A 26,388-nucleotide genomic window follows, 5' to 3' on the forward strand; every position below is an offset into this window, starting at 1 on the left:
ATTAGTGGGAGAAACATTCATCACAGATCACTTTTTCTTTTTGATTTGTATAAGGAATTCAATTGTTTTTAAAGTTGCATTGCCACATTTTGGAAAATCTTAAAAAAAACATTTTGGCAGGCTTTTTGTTTTAGACGCCGCACTGTGGGCCGGTGGGGATACAAGCCCTCTCGCAATGTTTTAGTTGTGTTTCTATTGAAATACTCGTCGAATAAGGCGTCATATGATAAAATCCGATGCTCCGTTCAAAAGTTATAGCCAAAATAAGATTTTCTTCTTCTTCTTAAAATGAAAATGTAATTGTGTTTGTCAGTTTGTGCGCTTGTCAATTTGTCCCAAAACGCTGGTTTAAAGTCCTGAAAATTTGATATGGTGTTAAACAGCTCGATATAAGAAACAATAGTTGTACCCCTTTTGGAAAAACTCGCTAGTTTAGCGGGAAAACTGCTATAAATGGCTAAATTTTGTAAGCCCATAACTGGCGAAATACTTTTGCTACAGACTTGTCCCTTACCTCATATTAAAGGTATTTTGAAGTACAATAAACAACTTCTAAACATTTGTTATGTATTTGTTATAGCTAAAAGGTTTTGCACATAACAAATTTTTTTTAACTTTATTTTTAGCTTAAATTTTATTTTTAGCTTAAAATTGCTTTAAGCATATACAAAACTTTTGCTTTACGAATTTTACTTTAGCGGGAAAAAGGCTACAAATACCTAAATTTCGTAACTTTTGAATTACTAAAGCTACAGTCATGTGCTATACCTCGTTTAAAAGGTATTTTTAAATACTTTTTAACTTAATTCTTTTTAATGGCATAGCGACATAAGTCCGCCGACAGTACAAATTCGCGGCGGGACAATGTCGCTCTATTTCTGGCGGCTTTATGTAATTTTAAAACGTCATAATATCGCGCGACTTTAAGTCGTTTGAGTGCGACATAAGGTCGCTGTCGGCAAGTTTATGACGTTAGCAAACGAAATTATATCGCCGGTATCAACTTTAGGTATCCTTAATTTCCCATTTACATTGTGTCGCCCCAGTAGTTAACTTTTACCTTTATTTTTATTCTTCAATTCACAATTTCACAGAAAAAATTATAAGAGATCAACGAAAAAATATTCATTTACAACAAAAAGTTATAAGAGATCAACAAAGATTAGAAAAAACAAGAAAGGAAGCTAGCTTCGACATTGACCAGCCGAAGCTTATATACCCTTGTAGATAAAGCAAACACCTATAGTTTAATGCTCACTCTGTGCAGTTCCAGGAATTCCAGATTCAGCGTGCCTATTATTTAAATTTTGTTTTTAAGTTGTCAAGAATCAAAATGCCTACTACCTACAAAGTTACAGTGAATTTTCTTATACTTGTTTGAATATTCCTATGGGAGCCTTAAGATATAGTGTTCCGATCCGGCTCGCGCCGAAATATGTACTACCTGCAATAGAAAGAAGACTTTCGGGAAAGTTTCATCGCGATAGCTTTAAAACTGAGAGACTAGTTCGCATAGAAACGAACAGACGGACAGATGGACAGACGGACAGACGGACATGGCTAAATAGACTCGGCTATTGGTGCTGATCAAGAATATATATACTTTATGTGGTCGGAAACGTCTCCTTCACTGCGTTGCAAACATCTGACTGAAATTATAATACCCTCTGCAAGGGTATAAAGATTCATTTTGAGAATTATGCTCGACTTAAACTTAATTTAATTAAGTACTTCATTTAAACTGGATGAAGAAATGGAAATGTCCAAAGAAGCCAGATTTGGTAAGTTTGGTGTCATTTCCTCGTCGATTGAATCAAAAATATCCTTTTTGTGGAAGTTGTCGCAGAGACCCACAGTCCGCGCTAAAAATCCGGTGACATCAATTTCTTGGCGATCCAACAAATTCATTTCGTCCATTATTTTTTCGGCTCGGTCCTAAGATATTAAATACAAAACATGTTTATTATTAATGGTTTCTTATTAGTTTTAATTTATTTATCAATAGAAACTTACCCGCAAATGGCGCTTCGGTGCAGCGTTTCCTATACCGCCGTTCTGAAATAAGAGTGCGAATTCTCTTGATTTTTCGTATTCCGCATCAATGAGGCATTTCACACATTTAAACGTATGCCCTTTTGCATGTATTTTCTTCCCTAAGCTTAGATTATAGGCTTCAATCGAGCTGGTCGTCCTTGTGTTCCTCTTAAAAACTGAAATGCGTTCTGTTCCCTCCTGGACAATAAGTACAAAATAAGAAATTATTGTATAATATCTAATTATTTTTAGCAAAAATGGTCATGTATATATAGTACTTATAGTGATTAGATCAAATCAAAGTCTTAAAAAACTTACCGATTTAAGCCATTGATGTTCAAAATATGTAAAAAAAAGGGTCAAATAACGTCTTGCTGACCGCAATCGTCTCGACTTTTAATACATTAAATGCATTCAGTATTAAATTTGCGGGTAGAAGAGGCAAATGTAGAAATTTAAGGAAAAGTATATGTGCACTTTTGTTATTTTTGATTGCAACTTCAAATCCTGGAAAGCGTCTTGCATTTTTTTTACAAGCTTGACAAAAATGAAACCACCAAGCGTAATAATTGGTGTTAGGGTGCAAATTTTTTAACGCATTCCTCATAGCCCTCTTAAATTCCGATATAAAAGAGCCTCCATCCAAACTAAATATGTTGCAGTCTATGTAAGTGAATAGGTGCTGGTAGGAAACTTCTGTTTTCCGTGTCATTAACACAAAAATGAATGGTGTGATCTATATTTAAAAATTACATATAAAATACATACATATAAAAACGTTTTATTCTATTTTAGTCATCCGACCCTGAAAACCGAAATTATGTACATAAAAATGATTACCTTACCTTACCTATTAGTAAAAGGTACTTATTACTTCGCAGGTTTTTTAATTCATTTCAGTTTTTCAGTTTTCAGGGTCCGATACTAAAAGTGTTTATATCAGTGTTGTCAAAAAAGACGCAAATTACAGAGCTACTCAGCAAGGCGGGATTAACCATGACGAAGTTCAACAGCAACTCAGCTGTTCTAGTAGAATCCTCTGACAACGAAATCCCGATGCAACTAAACGAATGCAAATCAACGAAGATGCTTGGACTCGCTTGGCAGCCTTCAAAGGATTTGTTCGTATTCCACAACCAGGTGGAATTTTCGGAGAATCCGACCAGGAGAACAGTGCTGTCAGAAGTGGCACGAGTTTTTGATTCACTTGGATTAATTGCGCCCATAATCATGAACTGCAAGATATTTAACCAGGATTATTAGTAAAAGGTACTTATTACTTCGCAGGTTTTTTAATTCATTTCAGTTTTTCAGTTTTCAGGGTCCGATACTAAAAGTGTTTATATCAGTGTTGTCAAAAAAGACGCAAATTACAGAGCTACTCAGCAAGGCGGGATTAACCATGACGAAGTTCAACAGCAACTCAGCTGTTCTAGTAGAATCCTCTGACAACGAAATCCCGATGCAACTAAACGAATGCAAATCAACGAAGATGCTTGGACTCGCTTGGCAGCCTTCAAAGGATTTGTTCGTATTCCACAACCAGGTGGAATTTTCGGAGAATCCGACCAGGAGAACAGTGCTGTCAGAAGTGGCACGAGTTTTTGATTCACTTGGATTAATTGCGCCCATAATCATGAACTGCAAGATATTTATCCAGGATCTTGTTCTAAGGAATCTGTCCTGGGATGAACTGATCCCAGAGGATTTAGTCAATACTTGGAACCTTTTAAAACTTGACCTCCAAAACATTTCGCAAATACAAGTTCCGCGCTTCGTATTCACATCACCCCACAACAAGGGAGAAATTCACGGGTTCGCAGACGCATCCAAGCGTGGATATGGGTGTTGTTTATACGTGCGCACAGAAGTCGACGGAGTTATCAGAATCCACTTTCTAATCGGCAAATCAAAGGTAGCACCCATCAAAACTCTGTCCATCCCGAAATTAGAACTCTCTGCAGCAGTTCTACTTAGTCGAACCTACCACAAGTTTCAACAGAAACTGCAGCAGTACATATCCAAAGTGTACTTCTGGACTGATGCAAAGACTGTACTGCAATGGCTTCGCAAGCATTCATCAGTTTTGCCAACCTTTGAATCCCATCGAGTTTCGGAACTTCAGCAACAGGATAAGAACATCGAGTGGCGTTATGTGCCCGAAGAATCCCGCAGACATAGTGTCTCGCGGCTGTAGCGTTTCGGAGATACAAGAAAACATATGGCTCACCGGTCCAAACTTCCTCAAGCTTGCAGAAAAGGACTGGCCGACTCTTAAAGACTCTGTTGCTTTACGACAAGAAACAGATCCTCCATTCAAAGTTCAGCTACAAACCTTATTAATCAGCAACATTGAGTCGTCGGTTGATATGAACATCATTGACCAGGTGATCAATAATTCATCGTCTTACATAAAATCTTTGCGAGCCCTTTCCTTTATCTTCCGCGTTTTTAATAAAGTTCTACCAATCACTCAAGAACTAGTTCATGTGCCAGCGACCGAGCTCACTGACACGTTTTGGCGAATAGTAGCACATGTTCAACACTCAGCATACAGCAAATAAATAGGCTTGTTACGTAAAAATAAAGTTTTACAGCCAAGCATGCAGGCACTGGCACCTTTTCTTCATGAAGTCAAGACAAGAAATGCAACACTGGTCGTGGTTCGAGTCGGCGGAAGATTGGCAAACGCACACATCCCGTTTGACGCAAAGCACCCACCGATTCTACCCAAGGATCACAAATTCACAAAACTTTTCGTAGAATTTCTTCACAGGTCAAACTTGCACGCCGGACCAAAGGTACTGCTATCCTTGCTACGTGAAAAAATGTGGGTCGTCAATGCTCGAGACCTAACGAGGAAGGTGGTACGCGCCTGTACACACTGTTTTCACTACCAGCCGCGTCTATTATCTCAGATCATGGGAAACCTCCCATCTGACCGTCTACTTGGAGAGCGCCCATTCTTTGTCACCGGAGTCGACTTTTGTGGGCCTTTTATGACGTCCTACAAAATAAGAAGCAAATCACCGTACAAGACCTATGCGTCAATCTTCGTCTGCTTTACCTCTAAAGCAATCCACATTGAGCTTGTGACTGACTTGACAACTAATTCATTTCTATCTTGTATCCGAAGGTTCATCGCACGTCGTGGCCTTCCCAGACGCATTGTATGTGACAATGCAACAAATTTCGTCGGGGCAGCTTCTAAACTAATGGAGTTCAAACGTGCAGTCTTGAGCCAGGAGAGCATCAGCTTGCTGGAATCCTACAGCGCCTGCAAGGGCGCCAAAACTCTCCTGGTCAAGAATGCCGCAGAAGCTCACCTGACCTACGAAGAACTTCTAACGTTGTTGACAGAGATCGAAGCGATACTGAACTCGCGACCTATCGCTCCTCTGTCTGACGACCCGAACGATGGTTTCGCGCTAACCCCAGCTCACCTACTCATTGGTGGACCACTGCTTTCAGCACCGGAGGAGCACCTTCAAGTTTCATCTGCTACGGACGACGCATCCCAACTCCACTCTCTGACACGATGGCAACGAATAACATTCCTGAAGCAGCAATTCTGGCGCATATGGCAGCGCGACTTCATTCATACCCTGCAAAAGCGAACTAAGTTTACTCAACCTCAAGACAACATCAGAGTTGGCCAGCTAGTGATCATTCACGAGGACACAGCGCCTCCACAGCACTGAAACTTAGCACCAGTCACGGCTGTGATTTCTGGAAAGGACGACCGGGTTCGAGTCGTAGATCTAAAAACTAACAAAGGCACTCCGCGCAGGCCAATACACAAAATCGCCCCTTTGCCTGTTGAATGTTCTTGGAATTACCCAGGTTCTTTCAGGGGGGGGGGGGGGGGAGAATGTTGGGGAAGATCAGAATTAAGTTTAAAAGTTAACAGAATCTGCAGTCATACATGAATTTAGTATTTTTACGTAATTTGGGAGATATTATTGAAGTCAGCAAATAAACATTATAACGTCTAAAAAACCACGCAATTATTACTATTTGAGCTGGGCTTGAAAGAATATAAATTTAAAGCTGCGTATGACAACAAACCCGTTAAAACTTTTTTTTAAAAATGTTAATTTGTTTTTATTTTTAAGAAATTAAAAACCCATTTAAAAAAAAAAATTTTTTTTTAAGAAGAGGTTGTAGAGAAATGAATGACACGAAGTCAATCGATTTACTACAACCGGAGATACAGATTTTCAATAAGAGGGTACTTTTAAAAAATTCACGTTTTTTGGCAAACTAAAAAAAATTCTTAAAAAAACAATATTTTTTTTCGGTTAAATCCTGATTCACGTGTTTACTTATTTTCCGAATAGTACACGTAAAAAAAGTTTCAGACAAATCAAAATTGTGAATTTTTTTTTTTGGCCAAATCCGTTCGGTTTGTAAAAGAACCGCCCAGATGTATACAAAATTTTTATTAAAAATACTTTTTTTTCTTATTGGCTACAATACTATTTTGAACAAGAAAGAACGCTATAGTCGGGTGCTCCGACCTGTTACTCAACTCTAGGGAGTGCGAGGGAGATGGAGATATAAATTTTGATGAGCCATAACTTTTTAACGAATGGTCCGATTTCTTCTACATTTCGATAGGCATTGAAAAGCACAACAAAACTGCATTTTTACTTTTCCGAAATATTTAAGTTTTTAAAATCGCGATTCTGGGCGTTAGATGGGGCGTGGCACTTTTTTGAAATAAACTTGCGCTGCGTAGGAACTCCTAGAATCTGCATGCAAAATGCCAATCTTGTAGCTTTTGTAGTTTCCGAGATCTCAGCGTTCATCCAGACAGACAGACAGACGGACAGACGGACATGGCTAGATCGACTCGGCTAGTGATCCTGATCACTAGCTTTTGAACAAGAAAGAACGCTATAGTCGGGTGCTCCGACCTGTTACTCAACTCTAGGGAGTGCGAGGGAGATGGAGATATAAATTTTGATGAGCCATAACTTTTTAACGAATGGTCCGATTTCTTCTACATTTCGATAGGCATTGAAAAGCACAACAAAACTGCATTTTTACTTTTCCGAAATATTTAAGTTTTTAAAATCGCGATTCTGGGCGTTAGATGGGGCGTGGCACTTTTTTGAAATAAACTTGCGCTGCGTAGGAACTCCTAGAATCTGCATGCAAAATATACTTTATAGGGTCAGAAATGCTTCCTTCTAGCTGTTACATACTTTTGCACGAATACAATATGCCCTTTACGGGTGTAAAAATCAACAAAATCAACAACAAATCAAATCTTAGTGGGAGAAACATTCATCACAGATCACTTTTTCTTTTTGATTTGTATAAGGAATTCAATTGTTTTTAAAGTAGCATTGCCACATTTTGGAAAATCTTAAAAAAAACATTTTGGCAGGCTTTTTGTTTTAGACGCCGCACTGTGGGCCGGTGGGGATACAAGCCCTCTCGCAATGTTTTAGTTGTGTTTCTATTAAAATACTCGTCGAATAAGGCGTCATATGATAAAATCCGATGCTCCGTTCAAAAGTTATAGCCAAAATAAGATTTTCTTCTTCTTCTCAAAATGAAAATGTAATTCTGTTTGTCAGTTTGTGCGCTTGTCAGTTTGTGCCAAAACGCTTGTTTAAAGTCCTGAAAATTTGATATGGTGTTAAACAGCTCGATATAAGAAACAATAGTTGTACCCCATTTGGAAAAACTCGCTAGTTTAGCGGGAAAACTGCTATAAATGGCTAAATTTTGTAAGCCCATAACTGGCGAAATACTTTTGCTACAGACTTGTCCCTTACCTCATATTAAAGGTATTTTGAAGTACAATAAACAACTTCTAAACATTTGTTATGTATTTGTTATAGCTAAAAGGTTTTGCACATAACAAATTTTTTTATACCCTTGCAGAGGGTATTATAATTTTGGTCAGAAGTTTGTAACGCAGTGAAGGAGACGTTTCCGACCCCATAAAGTATATATATTCTTGATCAGGATCAATAGGGGAGTCGATATAGCCATGTCCGTCTGTCCGTCTGTATGTCTGTTTCAATACCGTTTGCGAGCTCAGTTTAAAAGCTAGCGCCTTGAAACTTTCACAGTCGTCCTAAAACATGTGTACGCAGATCAAGTTTGAAAGCCGACCCGATCGGACGTCTATATACTATAGCTCCCATAGGAACAATCGGATATAGCTTTCACAAAAATGAAGATATTTCGCTCAGTGTAACAGCTATTGGCATGAATCTTTCCAAATCGTATTTTTTTGTGCGTACCTTGATCAGGGTAAAAGCGCGTGCCGATCGGACGTCTATATCTTATAGCTCCCATAGGAACAATAGGGTGAAATCGGTCAAAATTTGACGTTTTTCAGGATATTTCGCGCAAAATATTAGCTATTCCCATGAAACTTTCCAAATCGTATTTTTTTGTGCGTACCTTCATTAGGGTAAACGCGCGTGCCGATCGGGCGTCTATATCCTATAGCTCCCATAGGAACAATAGGGTGAAAAATTTTAAAATTTTATTTTTTCAATTATAAAATATTTTGTTGTTTATTAATGCATGTTGCTAGTCTAGTCAAGTTTTAATTCGTAAAATCTGCAAGGGTATTAAAACTTCGGCTTGCCGAAGGTAGCTTCCGTCCTCGTTTAACTTTATTTTTAGCTTTTTTTTTTATATTTCTCAAAAATGGCTCAAACGATTATATTATAAACTATATAGCCCATGAGATTCCTTAAATTTTGGTATATATCACGTTATTGTAAAATTGCAGGTTCAAAAGTTATAGAAAAACTAAAGTAGCCACTTTTGCCAGTTCAGAACAACTATCGCTGCCTAAGTATTGAATTTTGTGGGAACGTATCCAAACTGTATGTTAGGGTCATGAAATCATTAAAATTGCTTTAAGCAGTTCCATATACAAAACTTTTGCTTTACGAATTTTGGAAAAACCCGCTACTTTAGCGGGAAAAAGGCTACAAATACCTAAATTTCGTAACTTTTGAATTACTAAAGCTACAGTCATGTGCTATACCTCGTTTAAAAGGTATTTTTAAATACTTTTTAACTCAATTCTCTTTAATGGCATAGCGACATAAGTCCGCCGACAGTACAAATTCGCGGCGGGACAATGTCGCTCTATTTCTGGCGGCTTTATGTAATTTTAAAAAGTCAAAAACGTTTGAGTGCGACATAAGGTCGCTGTCGGCAAGTTTATGACGTTAGCAAACGAAATTATATCGCCGGTATCAACTTTAGGTATCCTTAATTTCCCATTTACATTGTGGCGCCCCAGTAGTTAACTTTTACCTTTATTTTTATTCTTCAATTCACAATTTCACAGAAAAAATTATAAGAGATCAACGAAAAAATATTCATTTACAACAAAAAATTATAAGAGATCAACAAAAATTAGAAAAAACAAGAAAGGAAGCTAGCTTCGACATTGACCAGCCGAAGCTTATATACCCTTGTAGATAAAGCAAACACCTATAGTTTAATGCTCACTCTGTGCAGTTCCAGGAATTCCAGATTCAGCGTGCCTATTATTTAAATTTTGTTTTTATATCGATTTAGCGTCGCTTGTGAACGGTTGTGTTTACCTGTGCTCTGAGTTTTTGATTTATTTTTGTGATTTTTTTCGCAAGTGTTTTGTGTTTAGCTTACTAACAAAGTTTGCCTAACAATCGCGTTAGTGTTTTAAATAGATCTCCCTGTTTAACGGGTATGTGGTTTTAGTTATTTTAACAATTTCCATTAGATTTGTTTAATATCTTGGCTTTGTTGGTGTTATTTTGCACTCTCTAAATTTGCTCTTGTATTCTCTCTCTCTCTATTCCGCTCTATTATAACTGTAATTTCGCTCTCTCGGAACCTGCAAAATTTCTTGTAGACTCTTGTGTGCTTTTCTCATAGTCTCTCTCTCTCTCGCTTTACATTGTAACTGTTCGTTCGTTTTGTTGTTGGTGCCCCACAAGCCACGCTCAGTCGATTGAACACTTTTTCTCTCGCGCTCTCTTGCTCTCGACTTAATTCGCGATCTCGCGCTCTTATACTTTTGCGTTTTGTGTTTTTTGCGGTTTTGGAATTTGATCCCAGTGCCAAATTTACTCGAGGTATATTTTCCACATTTTATTTTCTATTTCTTTGAATAATCTTTTTTTCCTATAAAATGGCCCTTATCTGTATAAAGAAAAGTTGTGCTCTACCGATGTCAACCAAAGATTCTTTTATTATCTGCTGGCTCTGCGATTCGGTCATGCACGTCAAATGTGCAGGATTTACTGGCAGAGTTAAAGACTTCATTGAAATGCGTACCGGTCTCATGTGGGCATGTGAGTCCTGCAAGGAAATGACAGTCGAAATGAGCAGCTTTATGAGGCAGACTCGAGACGGACTATTGAACCTTTCACGAGTTTTCACACAGCTCAATGACGGGTTCAACTCAGTTTTCGACCAATTTAATAATAAGAACTTATTATTAACCGAGTCGCCTAAACGGAAAAAAGCCAGCTCAGGGGCGGTTAATAAGACCGTGAAACAAAACAAAACATTGAACTCGGTAGCTGCAGCAGTTCCGGTCGGTACAGGGGTAAGCGAGCCACCTGTGCCTATGGTAACAGCCAGTTCCGGAGGTGACCCTGTTTCTGGATGCCAACCTGAGCCACAGAAGTTGGTGCTGACCGTAGATACAGTAGGAACCGCTTCTGGGTCCCAGCCGAGTGAGGTTCAGACTGCTGCTGGGGGGCGTAAGAAACTTTCAGTTGTTCCACATAGGAAGCAATTGTTTGTTTCTAGATTTACCCCGGATACCAAATCTGAGGATGTTATGGAATTCATACGAGAAAAATTCCCATCCGAGGACATTGAAGTTGAACAATTTCGATTTTCGTACGCCCGTAGGATATCTTCTTTTAAAATATTTGCTCCGCCTGATGTGTTTAATGTACTACTTTCTGAAAGCTTTTGGCTTAATGATGATTTGGTAATAAAAGAATTTGTTCCCAATAAACCGAGAACAAATAACAGGCCTCCCACTGTGCCTAATAATCGGCTTTCCACTGTGCCTAATAATAGGCCTTCCACTGTGCCAAAAAACTAACAGGTTTATTTTTGGCTTATCAAAATATTAGAGGACTAAATATGAAGCTACCAAAGCTTTATGCTGACTCCTCTGCATTTACTGAAGATATTTTGCCTTTTACGGAGACTTGGCTGAAACCAGAGATATCTGACTCTGAAGTTTTGTCAATGAACTTTAACACCTACAGGACCGATCGCTCCCCGCGTAGGGGGGGTGGTGTTCTGATTGCCGTTACCTCTAGTTTAACATCGGAGAGGCTTAACATTCATATCCCTAACGATATTGGATTTGTTAGCGTCAAAGTTTCCATTCAATCCTTATCTATTTTTGTAACCTGCTCTTATATTCCTCCTGGCTCTGATTTAATAATTTATGATCACCATCTGTCTGCTATAAAATCTGTTCTATCCTTTCTTTCCAACAGAGACCTTTTGATTGTTTTGGGTGACTTTAATCTCCCAAATATCTCTTGGTCTCTTCCCACTGACTCACTTGTCGCTACTCCTTTATCCGCCCATGATTTTGTGGATGGCCTTTTAGAATTATCGTTACAGCAAGTAAGCTTTATACGAAATTCATTAAATAGACAATTAGATCTAGTCTTTGTTTTAGATCCGTATGCGTGCCTGACAGTCTTCCTCCGAAGCTAAACAGGCCTCCTTGGTTTAACAATGAGCTTCAAAGACTTAAAAATCTTAGATCCAACACTTATAAAAAGTATAAAAAAACGGGAAAGCCATCTGATTTTGCGAAATATGTTGTGGCTCGTTCAGATTTTAATGTTCTCAACAGTCATTGCTATTCCATGTATTTAAATCGATGTAAATTCGAGTTTTCAAATGATCCGAAGCAGTTTTATAACTTCGTTAATGCCAAGCGTAAGTCTTCGGCATTGCCTTCATCGGTACGTTTAAACTCAAAAGAGGCATCGTCGGATTCTGAAATTGCGGATTTATTTGCCGAGTTTTTCCAAACTACTTATAGTTCGGCTGCTTGGTCAAACCCTATCTACCCTAACCACTTAAATAGGGCTAATTGTATTTTTACCCCTGTAATTACCGAAAGTTCTCTTTTAAAGGATTTAGCAACAACAACGCCAACGTATTCTCCCGGTCCTGATGGACTCCCTGGGAGTGTGCTTAAGTTTTGTGCATCAACCATTTGTAAACCGATTCTTAAACTTTTTCATTTGTCTATTTCATCATCAGTTTTTCCAACTATCTGGAAGGACTCTTTCATTATTCCACTCCACAAAAAGGGTGCGAAGGCGGATGCCCAGAATTATAGAGGCATTTTTAAATTGTCGGCAATTCCTAAAGCATTTGAATGTATTATTACTTCTCATTTGCAGCATTTATGTTCCTCGCTAATATCACCGTGTCAGCATGGTTTTGTTAAGCGAAGATCGACCACCACCAACCTTCTTGAATTATCATCTTTTGTAATAAATGGATATAAGAATAACATGCAGACTGACGTTATATATACAGATTTTAGTAAGGCCTTTGACTCTGTTAACCACTCTCTCCTTTTATATAAATTAGATCAGCTTGGGTTCCCATGTAATCTATTAACTTGGATTTCAAGTTACTTGAATGGTAGGACTCAGAGGGTTATATTTAAGAGCGCTGTTTCTAAAATGATCAACGTGACATCTGGAGTTCCTCAAGGTAGTCATTTAGGCCCTTTGCTGTTTACTTTGTTTATTAACGATCTTCCCTCTATCGTAGCTCATTCTCGTGTACTAATGTACGCTGACGATGTTAAGCTCTGTTTATCATATAAAGATGTAGCGTCCGGTTTCAACTTACAGTCAGATATTGATTGTTTTCAGGGATGGTGTGAGTAAATCTGAACTGCCTTAAATGCAACGTTATGACTTTTTATAGGGGCACTCCTACGTTTGTTAGTTATTCTCTTCAAAATACACCACTCGACCGAATATATTCAATTAACGATTTAGGTGTTCTTCTCGACCCAAAACTTAAATTTGATTGCCACATAATGGCCACTGTCAATAAAGCTATGAGTGTTTTTGCGTCCTATTTTGGAATATTGTTCTTCAGTTTGGAGTCCACAATATCAAGTGCACATCGACCGTATTGAGTCGGTGCAAAAAAAATTTCTTCTTTTTGCCCTTCGTAGTTTGAACTGGGATCAAAACGTAAGGCTACCTTCCTACCAGAGTAGATTACTATTGCTTAATTTACCTACACTTGAAAACCGTAGAATAATGCTTGGTACTATTTTTATGCAAAATCTTATAAGAGGTGATATTGATTCCGTAGAACTGGTAAGCCGTTTAACTTTTAATGTTCCCGTTAGGCTAACACGAAATTATTACCCTCTTAATTTGCCTCGATGTACTTCAAATTTTACTTTGCATGAGCATTTTCGTGTTTTATGTAAAAATTATAACAATCTTTATCATTTAATTTGCACTTCAACATCTATCCCCGTATTAAAAACTAAAATATTATCTCATTTGCTTCAATCTTAGTTGTAGTATTTGTAGTATTTGGTTTCATGTCTTTTCCTCGCGAACTCGCATTTTTGCCCTAATTGATAAAGGGTCCCGCGCGTAACAAGCACGTGCTTGGTATCGTTTGGCCACTTGTTTGTACTGCTCGTAGTGCATCAACGTCCATCATATATTAAGTTGTCAAGAATCAAAATGCCTACTACCTACAAAGTTAGTGAATTTTCTTATACTTGTTTGAATATTCCTATGGGAGCCTTAAGATATAGTGGTCCGATCCGGCTCGCTCCGAAATATGTACTACCTGCAATAGAAAGAAGACTTTCGGGAAAGTTTCATCGCGATAGCTTTAAAACTGAGAGACTAGTTCGCATAGAAACGAACAGACGGACAGACGGACAGATGGACAGACGGACATGGCTAGATAGACTCGGCTATTGGTGCTGATCAAGAATATATATACTTTATGTGGTCGGAAACGTCTCCTTCACAGCGTTGCAAACATCTAACTGAAATTATAATTCCCTCTGCAAGGGTATAAAGATTCATTTTGAGAATTATGCTCGACTTAAACTTAATTCAATTAAGTACTTCATTTAAACTGGATGAAGAAATGGAAATGTCCAAAGAAGCCAGATTTGGTAAGTTTGGTGTCATTTCCTCGTCGATTGAATCAAAAATATCCTTTTTGTGGAGGTTGTCGCAGAGACCCACAGTCCGCGCTAAAAATCCGGTGACATCAATTTCTTGGCGATCCAACAAATTCATTTCGTCCATTATTTTTTCGGCTCGGTCCTAAGATATTAAATACAAAACATGTTTATTATTAATGGTTTCTTATTAGTTTTAATTTATTTATCAATAGAAACTTACCCGCAAATGGCGCTTCGGTGCAGCGTTTCCTAGACCGCCGTTATGAAATAAGAGTGCTAATTCTCTTGATTTTTCGTATTCCGCATCAATGAGGCATTTCACAAATTTGAACTTATGTCCTTTTGCATGTATTTTCCTCCCTAAGTTTAGATTATAAGCTTCAATCGAGCTGGTCGTCCTTGTGTTCCTCTTAAAAACTGAAATGCGTTCTGTTCCCTCCTGAAAATAAGAAATTATTGTATGAAATCTAATTATTTTTAGCAAAAATGGTCATGTATATATAGTACTTATAGTGATCAGATCAAATCAAAGTCTTAAAAAACTTACCGATTTAAGCGGCTCTGCGAAATAAGTCCCCAAGAAATAAGTACCCAAAAAATAAATGAAATAAGTCCCCAAAAATTTGTATGGGGACAACAACAACGATTTTAGATGTCATTTTGGGGAAGTATTTCATTTTTTGGGGGAAAAAAAATTGGGGACTTATTTCATATGCAATAAGTTCCCAAAAGTGGATATGAAATAAGTCCCCAAACCCAATTTTTGGGGACTTATTTCATTTTTCTTGTTTGACAGAAAATAGGTCTAAGTGTGCCAGGCAACGCCTGACAGCTATCACATCATAACCTAGCCTTGGTTTACTAGTAAGTCGCTCAGTTCGCTTATTTACATTGCGCGACGTGTACGTGAACTATGGAGTGCGAGAGAATTATAGGTCTACGCCGAACTGGCCATTTGTTTTATGTTAGAGAGCATAAAATGTTGTATATGAAAAAATCGAGTTATAATAATATAACAAAACTAGAATGCCGAAAAAAAAACTTGCCGCGCTCGGTTAAATCTTTTGGAAAACGGTACCTGCGAACTGCCTACAAAATTTATTGAACATAACCATGAAAACGAGGAAGAGGCGTATTTAAAAATAATGGCTCTAAATGATATGAAACAACAATGTTCTAACGTAAATGGCGTTCTAGGAGCAGAAAATAGTGCCATCAGTTGCATTCGATCAGCGTATCGTAATACCTGCGAAAGGTATTTATTGATATTGTGCTTATGCAACTTTATAAAATATTAATTATTTTGTAGGTTCCCAGAAGATACAAAAAACATTGAGTTTGGCAAAATTCGACGCGGCTTACAATATATCGCTAGCCAAACCTTCATTACTTCACCTCAACTTCCAGTGCAAGTTATAGAGGCATTCAATTTTGAGCATGTGTGGACTTCTTTTGGTCTAACCAAGGATATGTCAAATCCACTGCCATTCTTTACCGCTTGTATATTCGAGGAGGAAAAACAAGCTTTTTGCATATTTTCCTCTTTAAAAATAATAAGTGGAATAAAAGAAAACATACCTCCACAGAATAGAAGATTCCTAATGGATGGAACTTTTAAAATAGTTCCAAAAGGGTGCTTTAATCAGCTACTTGTTATTTATATTCAATATTTTGAGGAGGTAAATAACTGCATTCTTTCCAAACAAATAGAATATTAATGAATTCATAAATATATAATATTTAACATGCTTAACGATGGAAAGGTCAAGCTGATGAAGCCAGCTTGATATTGAATAAATATGATTTCATATATACTTATGGGTAATATTATAGACTTTTTGCTTTTTATAAGTTCTTGGAAGTTGAGGGTGTTAAGAATTAAACCTTTTCTTCTTAGGTATTTCCAGTATTTTTCATTTTAATGAACAAAAAAAATAAAAAATGTTATGAAGAATTATTACAATATATCAAAGAAAATGTATTCGATTTGGAGCCTTCAACAATAATAACAGATTATGAGGCAGCCATGAGAAAAGCCATCCGAAATGTGTATCCCACAGTTAAAACTGTTGGTTGCTGGTATGTAAATTGCCGTTTTTATTTTCGATTACATTTTTTTTGTTTTAAGGTTCCATTTTTGCCAAGCATTAAGAAGAAATATGAGCAAACGCAAGTCCTTGCTAGAATTTATTAGGAATTCAAAACTAGCTAGTTCGGATTTTCACAAAATATTGGCTTTACCATTGCTACCTCCGTATTTAATTGAAAGCGCTTTTCACGAAATCAAGATTCGAATTTTTATGTTTGATGTTAACAACGATTTTCGCAATTTTTTAACTTATTTCGACAAGCAGTGGATTAAGAAGGTAACACCTCTTAACGTAAAATATTAAAAATATTAACTTATTTCTGAAATTGTAATTAGGTGGGCTGCAATAACTTTTCAGTGTATAAGGAAAATACTCGCACGACAGCAGCTGTGGAAGGATACAATGGTGTTTTAGGGCGTTCTGTGTTGCCAAATGGCAATTTCTTTAAATTTGTTAAAGTTATTCGGGACGAGGAATACTTTAAAAGTCGCCAATTTATAGTTATAACTAACTGAGAGTGGAGGTTCTTCGACACATAATAAAAAGATTAAGGAAGCAACATTGCTATTGGAGGAAGGAAAGCTAAATGCAGCTTCCTTTCTTTCTCGGATGGTGTATAAGGATAATGACATTTGTGCCAACATGATGGAAAAAGAGAACATTTTTGATGATGTAGATGACGATTCGGCAGACGAAAATTCAGATGAGGAGGAAGCCGCTAAAAATCTATCTATCGTAGCTCATTCTCGTGTACTAATGTACGCTGACGATGTTAAGCTCTGTTTATCATATAAAGATGTAGCGTCCGGTTTCAACTTACAGTCAGATATTGATTGTTTTCAGGGATGGTGTGAGTAAATCTGAACTGCCTTAAATGCAACTTGATACTTTTTTTTTACTTGCTTATGACGTAACTGATTTACATATTGATATATGCTAATTAATTTATGTATATAATATGTATATATGCTACTAAGAATATAGGTATGACTTTTATCGATTTGCGGTGACAGCACAGAAAGCAGAGTAATCGTATGTATGTTACGTGGTAAACATAAAATTAAAGATAAGTATGCATTTAAGCTAAAGAATTTTTGTTTTTCGTTTTTTTTTTTTAATATTAACAATTAATGTCTTTTATCAATCGGGATGAATGCTGTTCGATCTCCTAATTGGAAACACAACCTCGCGCAAAGAAGGAACCAAACGCAATCTGGTGGGGATACAGTGGGTGGGTTACACAGGGGAATCAAAAACTGAGTAAGATGACACAAACAGTGACGGAAAACATATGGCATACAAGACGAAGCGACGGCAAAGTAAATTAAAAAGTTAAACAAAACATAAAACGATTAAGTATTCTATTTACAAGCAAGCACTCTAAATGAACAAACTAAAAAGAGGAGGAGGATGAATGGGGGGCAGTGGAAGTACTGAGTAGTAGGGCCTACGCCGTCTCATTGAGATGCACACAGTGGGCGTCCTGCATGAGCTGCGTGAGTTTCTGCGTAAACGTTGGAATGTCACTTGTCTGGCAGATCTCCTCCAGCGCCGTCTGCGCCACCGGCAACGAGGCGTGGGCAAAGCTCTCGAGCAACTGGCGTCGGTCCACCTGGCCCATCGCATACAGGGCCTGGGCAATCATATCGAAGTGCAGCGAGCCCTCTCCGCTCAGCAGCAAATTCAGCAGCGCTCGCTGAAAGGAGGCCAGCAGCTGCTCCTTGAACAAAGCACGCTGATACAGCCGACTCCGTTCGTTTACATTCTGCATGGAGAAGAGAACGCTGCGCACATTGCTGGGATCCGTGCCGCTGACCAACATCTGACCGTAGGCATTTAGGATGGCCATGAAATGGGCCGGATGCAAATTGTCGCTGCAGTTGAAGTTGCCACCGGAGCCACTATGCCCATTGGAGAGCTGATTCTTGTAGAAGAACTGCCACTTGCAGGTGAGCACACTATCAAACAAAGCGTACAGCAGACTGGTAATCTCGCTATTATCGGTGGCTGCATTTTGCTGCTGCAACAGCGGCAAAATCTGCTGAGTGCTAAAGTCCAAAATGGAGGGCAGCAGGCCCAAAGAAGCGCTGCCCGGCTGCTCGACAATCAGCTTGAACATCTGCAGTATCTTTTCCATCACAGCCAGTCGACTCAGCGTTAGTTGTTCCCTGCTGCTGACACTGATGAACAAAGTGATCATCTCCTTGATGAACTGGGCGCCCAAATGAGTGGGCAATGTGCGCAGCATACTGAGACTAAATTCGGCCACCGTTATGGCCATGGCAATGCTGCTCAGCCCGAAGCTGTTGAAGATCATCAGGGCCTTGGTCAAAATGGGCTTAAATGTGCTCGCCAGCATATCCTTAGCATTGCCTCCGGTGGCCTTGAAATACTCGATGAGGGCCGTGAAAGTGCCCAACAGACTGAGCGTCGTCGCCGCCACCTTGCTCTCGTTGGCCTGGCCCAAATCCAGATCGAGAAAGTTCTGCGCCAGCCCCTGGACATATTCGCGCAGCATCCAGAGACGGCGCGGATAGTCCTGCTGCTGCTCGGGCACGCACTTCCACGGCAGCACCATGTAGCTGACCAGACTGATGTGCACATTGATGCACACCTGGCGCGGCAGCTGGGCGCCCAGGCGTGACCCCGCCTGCAGGAGGCTCTGGATTTGCGGTATATCCAACAGGCACTTGGGCCGTATCACAGTCGAGATGAAGAGCAGCAGCTCGCTGGCCGCTTGCTGTACAATTGGCGAGGCGGCCGATAAAGAGCCGTTGCAGGCAAAGATGCTGCCCAAAATGGCAAAGAGTCGGTGCAGCAGCTCCTCGCCGCTCATGGCTTTCGTTAGCGGAAAGATGCTCCTGATGGCCAGCAGAACTTGAGCGTATAGGTTATCCAAATCAGTCTGAAACGTGGCCTTATCCATTTCACTGCCGCCGCTACCCAAACGATTGCTGGCCAGGAGCTGCAGCGTCTGCAGAAGACTGTCTGAGAGCATTTGCAGCTGGCACTCCATCTCGTCCGCCACGCCGGGCGCCGCCGACGAGGTGTCCATCAGCGGAGCCAGACGCACCACCGCCTGGCAGACGGTGGCGAAGTCTCTCAATATCTCGCCCACATTGGCGCCCTTCAGCTTGCGCGCCGCCTCGTAGCTGCGCGCACTCCCGTGATCCAGGGCGTGCTCCAGCGACAGCAGATACATCTGCGGCCGCGACCAGTGGTTGTAGACCTGTGCGAAGACAATGTGGGCGCCGCGGGTGTTGGCCAGCAGGGCCAGGGACTCGAAGCACTGGTCCAGGAACTGCTGCCACTCGGTGGCGGAGGTATCGTCCTCCATGAGCTCGTTGTCCAGCACCTCCAGTTCGGGTTTATTGGCCTCGAATTGAGTGCGCCGCATGATCTCATCCACCAGCTGGGTGAGCACATGGTTGAAGCGCGTAATTTTGGCGGGCTGTTGGGCAATGCCCTTGATGATGGGCGTCCATATCTCAAGCTTTTCGGTGAAGTCCAAAGCGCCATGTAATTCTGTGGTGCAGCCGTAGAGCAGATTGACTTTTTATAGGGGCACTCCTACGTTTGTTAGTTATTCTCTTCAAAATACACCACTCGACCGAATATATTCAATTAACGATTTAGGTGTTCTTCTCGACCCAAAACTTAAATTTGATTGCCACATAATGGCCACTGTCAATAAAGCTATGAGTGTTTTTGCGTCCTATTTTGGAATATTGTTCTTCAGTTTGGAGTCCACAATATCAAGTGCACATCGACCGTATTGAGTCGGTGCAAAAAAAATTTCTTCTTTTTGCCCTTCGTAGTTTGAACTGGGATCAAAACGTAAGGCTACCTTCCTACCAGAGTAGATTACTATTGCTTAATTTACCTACACTTGAAAACCGTAGAATAATGCTTGGTACTATTTTTATGCAAAATCTTATAAGAGGTGATATTGATTCCGTAGAACTGGTAAGCCGTTTAACTTTTAATGTTCCCGTTAGGCTAACACGAAATTATTACCCTCTTAATTTGCCTCGATGTACTTCAAATTTTACTTTGCATGAGCATTTTCGTGTTTTATGTAAAAATTATAACAATCTTTATCATTTAATTTGCACTTCAACATCTATCCCCGTATTAAAAACTAAAATATTATCTCATTTGCTTCAATCTTAGTTGTAGTATTTGTAGTATTTGGTTTCATGTCTTTTCCTCGCGAACTCGCATTTTTGCCCTAATTGATAAAGGGTCCCGCGCGTAACAAGCACGTGCTTGGTATCGTTGGGCCACTTGTTTGTACTGCTCGTAGTGCATCAACGTCCATCATATATTAAGTTGTCAAGAATCAAAATGCCTACTACCTACAAAGTTAGTGAATTTTCTTATACTTGTTTGAATATTCCTATGGGAGCCTTAAGATATAGTGGTCCGATCCGGCTCGCTCCGAAATATGTACTACCTGCAATAGAAAGAAGACTTTCGGGAAAGTTTCATCGCGATAGCTTTAAAACTGAAAGACTAGTTCGCATAGAAACGAACAGACGGACAGACGGACAGATGGACAGACGGACATGGCTAGATAGACTCGGCTATTGGTGCTGATCAAGAATATATATACTTTATGTGGTCGGAAACGTCTCCTTCACAGCGTTGCAAACATCTGACTGAAATTATAATTCCCTCTGCAAGGGTATAAAGATTCATTTTGAGAATTATGCTCGACTTAAACTTAATTCAATTAAGTACTTCATTTAAACTGGATGAAGAAATGGAAATGTCCAAAGAAGCCAGATTTGGTAAGTTTGGTGTCATTTCCTCGTCGATTGAATCAAAAATATCCTTTTTGTGGAGGTTGTCGCAGAGACCCACAGTCCGCGCTAAAAATCCGGTGACATCAATTTCTTGGCGATCCAACAAATTCATTTCGTCCATTATTTTTTCGGCTCGGTCCTAAGATATTAAATACAAAACATGTTTATTATTAATGGTTTCTTATTAGTTTTAATTTATTTATCAATAGAAACTTACCCGCAAATGGCGCTTCGGTGCAGCGTTTCCTAGACCGCCGTTATGAAATAAGAGTGCTAATTCTCTTGATTTTTCGTATTCCGCATCAATGAGGCATTTCACAAATTTGAACTTATGTCCTTTTGCATGTATTTTCCTCCCTAAGTTTAGATTATAAGCTTCAATCGAGCTGGTCGTCCTTGTGTTCCTCTTAAAAACTGAAATGCGTTCTGTTCCCTCCTGAAAATAAGAAATTATTGTATGAAATCTAATTATTTTTAGCAAAAATGGTCATGTATATATAGTACTTATAGTGATCAGATCAAATCAAAGTCTTAAAAAACTTACCGATTTAAGCGGCTCTGCGAAATAAGTCCCCAAGAAATAAGTACCCAAAAAATAAATGAAATAAGTCCCCAAAAATTTGTATGGGGACAACAACAACGATTTTAGATGTCATTTTGGGGAAGTATTTCATTTTTTGGGGGAAAAAAAATTGGGGACTTATTTCATATGCAATAAGTTCCCAAAAGTGGATATGAAATAAGTCCCCAAACCCAATTTTTGGGGACTTATTTCATTTTTCTTGTTTGACAGAAAATAGGTCTAAGTGTGCCAGGCAACGCCTGACAGCTATCACATCATAACCTAGCCTTGGTTTACTAGTAAGTCGCTCAGTTCGCTTATTTACATTGCGCGACGTGTACGTGAACTATGGAGTGCGAGAGAATTATAGGTCTACGCCGAACTGGCCATTTGTTTTATGTTAGAGAGCATAAAATGTTGTATATGAAAAAATCGAGTTATAATAATATAACAAAACTAGAATGCCGAAAAAAAAACTTGCCGCGCTCGGTTAAATCTTTTGGAAAACGGTACCTGCGAACTGCCTACAAAATTTATTGAACATAACCATGAAAACGAGGAAGAGGCGTATTTAAAAATAATGGCTCTAAATGATATGAAACAACAATGTTCTAACGTAAATGGCGTTCTAGGAGCAGAAAATAGTGCCATCAGTTGCATTCGATCAGCGTATCGTAATACCTGCGAAAGGTATTTATTGATATTGTGCTTATGCAACTTTATAAAATATTAATTATTTTGTAGGTTCCCAGAAGATACAAAAAACATTGAGTTTGGCAAAATTCGACGCGGCTTACAATATATCGCTAGCCAAACCTTCATTACTTCACCTCAACTTCCAGTGCAAGTTATAGAGGCATTCAATTTTGAGCATGTGTGGACTTCTTTTGGTCTAACCAAGGATATGTCAAATCCACTGCCATTCTTTACCGCTTGTATATTCGAGGAGGAAAAACAAGCTTTTTGCATATTTTCCTCTTTAAAAATAATAAGTGGAATAAAAGAAAACATACCTCCACAGAATAGAAGATTCCTAATGGATGGAACTTTTAAAATAGTTCCAAAAGGGTGCTTTAATCAGCTACTTGTTATTTATATTCAATATTTTGAGGAGGTAAATAACTGCATTCTTTCCAAACAAATAGAATATTAATGAATTCATAAATATATAATATTTAACATGCTTAACGATGGAAAGGTCAAGCTGATGAAGCCAGCTTGATATTGAATAAATATGATTTCATATATACTTATGGGTAATATTATAGACTTTTTGCTTTTTATAAGTTCTTGGAAGTTGAGGGTGTTAAGAATTAAACCTTTTCTTCTTAGGTATTTCCAGTATTTTTCATTTTAATGAACAAAAAAAATAAAAAATGTTATGAAGAATTATTACAATATATCAAAGAAAATGTATTCGATTTGGAGCCTTCAACAATAATAACAGATTATGAGGCAGCCATGAGAAAAGCCATCCGAAATGTGTATCCCACAGTTAAAACTGTTGGTTGCTGGTATGTAAATTGCCGTTTTTATTTTCGATTACATTTTTTTCGTTTTAAGGTTCCATTTTTGCCAAGCATTAAGAAGAAATATGAGCAAACGCAAGTCCTTGCTAGAATTTATTAGGAATTCAAAACTAGCTAGTTCGGATTTTCACAAAATATTGGCTTTACCATTGCTACCTCCGTATTTAATTGAAAGCGCTTTTCACGAAATCAAGATTCGAATTTTTATGTTTGATGTTAACAACGATTTTCGCAATTTTTTAACTTATTTCGACAAGCAGTGGATTAAGAAGGTAACACCTCTTAACGTAAAATATTAAAAATATTAACTTATTTCTGAAATTGTAATTAGGTGGGCTGCAATAACTTTTCAGTGTATAAGGAAAATACTCGCACGACAGCAGCTGTGGAAGGATACAATGGTGTTTTAGGGCGTTCTGTGTTGCCAAATGGCAATTTCTTTAAATTTGTTAAAGTTATTCGGGACGAGGAATACTTTAAAAGTCGCCAATTTATAGTTATAACTAACTGAGAGTGGAGGTTCTTCGACACATAATAAAAAGATTAAGGAAGCAACATTGCTATTGGAGGAAGGAAAGCTAAATGCAGCTTCCTTTCTTTCTCGGATGGTGTATAAGGATAATGACATTTGTGCCAACATGATGGAAAAAGAGAACATTTTTGATGATGTAGATGACGATTCGGCAGACGAAAATTCAGATGAGGAGGAAGCCGCTAAAAATTCGATAGCAACAACTGACGATCGTAAATGTGTGGTTTGTTTGGACTTGGTTCCAAATATTTTATTTTTTCCATGCAAACATTTAAAAACTTGCGCTGAATGTCATCTAAAACTACAAGGAGAAGCAATTGCAAGTAACTTAGACCATTACAAGTGCCCTTATTGCAGAAAAGATGTTGAAGATACCATGCAAGTCTTTATTTAATTTTAAATAATTTAAAAAGAATACGTAAAATACACACATCAAAAGAACTAAAACAAATTTGGGGTGTTATTTTTTTTTTTGAATTGGGAACTTATATTTCATATGAAAAAACTCCCCAAACCTTTTGGGGCCTTATTTCATTTTTTTTGTATTGCCGACTTTTTGGGATTGGGGAGTTATTTCGTTTTTTAAATTGGGGACTTATTTCATATGAAACAACTCCCCAATTTTTGGGGCCTTATTTCATTTTTTTTTTTGGGACTTATTTCTTGGGGACTTATTTCGCAGAGCCATTTAAGCCATTGATGTTCAAAATATGTAAAAAAAAGGGTCAAATAACGTCTTGCTGACCGCAATCGTCTCGACTTTTAATACATTAAATGCATTCAGTATTAAATTTGCGGGTAGAAGAGGCAAATGTAGAAATTTAAGGAAAAGTATATATGCACTTTTGTTATTTTTGATTGCAACTTCAAATCCTGGAAAGCGTCTTGCATTTTTTTTACAAGCTTGACAAAAATGAAACCAGCAAGCGTAATAATTGGTGTTAGGGTGCAAATTTCTTAACGCATTCCTCATAGCCCTCTCATAATCCGATATAAAAGAGCCTCCATCCAAACTAAATATGTTGCAGTCTATGTAAGTGAATAGGTGCTGGTAGGAAACTTCTGTTTTCCGTGTCATTAACACAAAAATGAATGGTGTGATCTATATTTAAAAACAAGAGAGAACGCTATAGTCGGGTGCCCCGACTATCAGATACCCGTTACTCAGCTAAAGTGCGAAGGAGATAAAAACTTTGATCCGCCGTAACTTTTTAACGAATGGTCCGATTTAATAAATTTCTTCTACATTTCGATAGGTATTGATAAACACCATAAAACTGCATTTTTACTTTTCCGAATATTGAAATTTTTAAAATCGTATATAAGCGATTGTGGGCGTTAGAGGGGGCGTGGCACCATTTTGAAACAAACTTAAGCTGCGTAGGAACTCCTAGAATCTGCATGCAAAATGTCAATCTTCTAGCTGTTATAGTTTCCGAGATCTCAGCGTTCATACAGACAGACAGACGGACAGACTGGCAGACAGACGGACAGACGGACATGGCTAGATCGACTCGGCTAGTGATCCTGATCAAGAATATATATAGTTTATAGGGTCGGAAACGCTTCCTTCTACCTGTTACATACTTTTGCACGAATCTAGTATACCCTTTTACTCTACGAGTAACGGGTATAATTACATATAAAATACATACATATAAAAACGTTTTATTCTATTTTAGTCATCCGACCCTGAAAACCGAAATTATGTACATAAAAATGATTACCTTACCTTACCTATTAGTAAAAGGTACTTATTACTTCGCAGGTTTTTTAATTCATTTCAGTTTTTCAGTTTTCAGGGTCCGATACTAAAATTGTTTATATCAGTGTTGTCAATTATGGTTATAAATTCACTGATGAACAAGAAAGGAAGCTACCTTCGGCCAGCCGAAGCTTATATACCCTTGCAGATAAAGTAATACTCACTCGGTGCAGTTCCAGGGATTCCAGATTAAGTGTTCCTATTTTTGAATTTTGTTTTTTAGTAGTCAAGAATTAAAACGCCTACTTCCTACAAATTAACAAGAATATTCTTATATATGTTTCAATATTCCTATGGGAGCCTTAAGATATAGTGGTCCGATCCGGCTCGCTCCGACATATGTACTACCTGCAATAGAAAGAAGACTTTCGGGAAAGTTTCATCGCGATAGCTTTAAAACTGAGAGACTAGTTCGCATAGAAACGGACAGACGGACAGACGGACAGACGGACATGGCTAGATAGACTCGGCTATTGGTGCTGATCAAGAATATATATACTTTATGTGGTCGGAAACGTCTCCTTCACTGCGTTGCAAACATCTGACTGAAATTATAATACCCTCTACAAGGGTATAAAAATTACCTTTTGCAAATGTCTGATGTAAATAATCAGACGCTGTTTAAACGAACCAAATGGGCACACTTTGAAGGTGGCATCGATCAAAAATTGGCGGTCCTTCACGGGAATATGCTTTTCAATTAGCAATATAGTCTTTTCGGAGGAAAATATAGCATATGAAAACGCAGCAGATATGTGTAAATGTTTGAAAAATGGCTTTGGGGGGTTGGCCCTTGTCATGCCATATATCTCCAAACCATTTTTATCATTAAATGCATCTCGCAGATCTTCCGGGGTATTGGG

At 38.5% G+C, this 26,388-nt stretch overlaps 3 protein-coding genes and 2 long non-coding RNA genes across 13 annotated transcripts in view; 3 read left to right on the forward strand and 2 right to left on the reverse strand.

Annotated features, from left to right (window-relative positions):
* Nucleotides 1-5,883, forward strand: part of LOC138912692 (uncharacterized) — a 40,758-nt gene extending 34,875 nt beyond the window's left edge. For 2 of the 3 annotated variants that reach the window (XM_070213946.1, XM_070213948.1), the window contains exon 2: nucleotides 2,943-5,883. In XM_070213946.1, the coding sequence (XP_070070047.1) occupies nucleotides 4,638-5,735 (1,098 nt within the window). In that variant the 5' untranslated portion in view covers nucleotides 2,943-4,637 and the 3' untranslated portion in view covers nucleotides 5,736-5,883. Of the gene's footprint in view, nucleotides 1-2,803 lie in introns of those variants that run through there. The other variant, XM_070213950.1, reaches the window with a different exon arrangement.
* Nucleotides 1,050-26,175, reverse strand: LOC138912708 (uncharacterized). Its single transcript, XM_070213966.1, has 7 exons — nucleotides 26,110-26,175; nucleotides 21,355-21,573; nucleotides 21,073-21,276; nucleotides 14,460-14,678; nucleotides 14,178-14,381; nucleotides 2,014-2,232; nucleotides 1,050-1,935 (listed from the first exon to the last, which is right to left on the reverse strand). The coding sequence occupies exons 3-7, from the start codon at nucleotides 21,256-21,258 to the stop codon at nucleotides 1,720-1,722; spliced, it is 1,044 nt and encodes a 347-aa protein (XP_070070067.1). The 5' UTR covers nucleotides 21,259-21,276; nucleotides 21,355-21,573; nucleotides 26,110-26,175; the 3' UTR covers nucleotides 1,050-1,719.
* Nucleotides 15,039-17,368, forward strand: LOC138912723 (uncharacterized). Of its 4 annotated transcripts, none has more exons than XR_011418278.1 (5): nucleotides 15,039-15,494; nucleotides 15,549-16,060; nucleotides 16,137-16,318; nucleotides 16,368-16,605; nucleotides 16,665-17,368. It is a non-coding gene; the product is annotated as an uncharacterized lncRNA (long non-coding RNA). The 4 variants fall into 4 exon arrangements; XR_011418280.1 differs by having other exon boundaries at nucleotides 16,385-16,605; XR_011418276.1 differs by having other exon boundaries at nucleotides 15,549-15,918; nucleotides 16,003-16,060; nucleotides 16,137-16,605.
* LOC138912689 (exportin-6-like) lies at nucleotides 17,421-21,040 on the reverse strand. Its single transcript, XM_070213942.1, has one exon. It carries the CDS (start codon nucleotides 19,724-19,726, stop codon nucleotides 17,777-17,779), a length of 1,950 nt encoding a protein of 649 aa, XP_070070043.1. The 5' UTR covers nucleotides 19,727-21,040; the 3' UTR covers nucleotides 17,421-17,776.
* Nucleotides 21,934-24,236, forward strand: LOC138912727 (uncharacterized). Of its 4 annotated transcripts, none has more exons than XR_011418288.1 (5): nucleotides 21,934-22,389; nucleotides 22,444-22,955; nucleotides 23,032-23,213; nucleotides 23,280-23,500; nucleotides 23,560-24,236. It is a non-coding gene; the product is annotated as an uncharacterized lncRNA (long non-coding RNA). The 4 variants fall into 4 exon arrangements; XR_011418287.1 differs by having other exon boundaries at nucleotides 22,444-22,813; nucleotides 22,898-22,955; nucleotides 23,032-23,500; nucleotides 23,560-24,235; XR_011418286.1 differs by having other exon boundaries at nucleotides 23,263-23,500; nucleotides 23,560-24,234.
* Nucleotides 26,176-26,388: the final 213 nt, after the last annotated feature.

The sequence above is a fragment of the Drosophila takahashii genome, chromosome 2L (assembly GCF_030179915.1).
Source record: "Drosophila takahashii strain IR98-3 E-12201 chromosome 2L, DtakHiC1v2, whole genome shotgun sequence".
NCBI classification, from domain to species: domain Eukaryota; kingdom Metazoa; phylum Arthropoda; class Insecta; order Diptera; family Drosophilidae; genus Drosophila; species Drosophila takahashii.

What these genes read in the sequence shown, in the direction of transcription:
- LOC138912689 (XM_070213942.1), bottom strand. Translation starts at nt 19,726, where the DNA reads ATGCGGCGCACTCAATTCGAGGCCAATAAACCCGAACTGGAGGTGCTG.
- LOC138912708 (XM_070213966.1), bottom strand. Translation starts at nt 21,258, where the DNA reads ATGGACGAAATGAATTTGTTGGATCGCCAAGAAATTGATGTCACCGGA. An exon ending in CTTCATCCAGTTTAAATGAA is followed by an intron (nt 2,233 to 14,177) that starts GTACTTAATTGA and finishes CTTATTGTCCAG; the next exon opens with GAGGGAACAGAACGCATTTC. An exon ending in CACCGAAGCGCCATTTGCGG is followed by an intron (nt 1,936 to 2,013) that starts GTAAGTTTCTAT and finishes TTAATATCTTAG; the next exon opens with GACCGAGCCGAAAAAATAAT.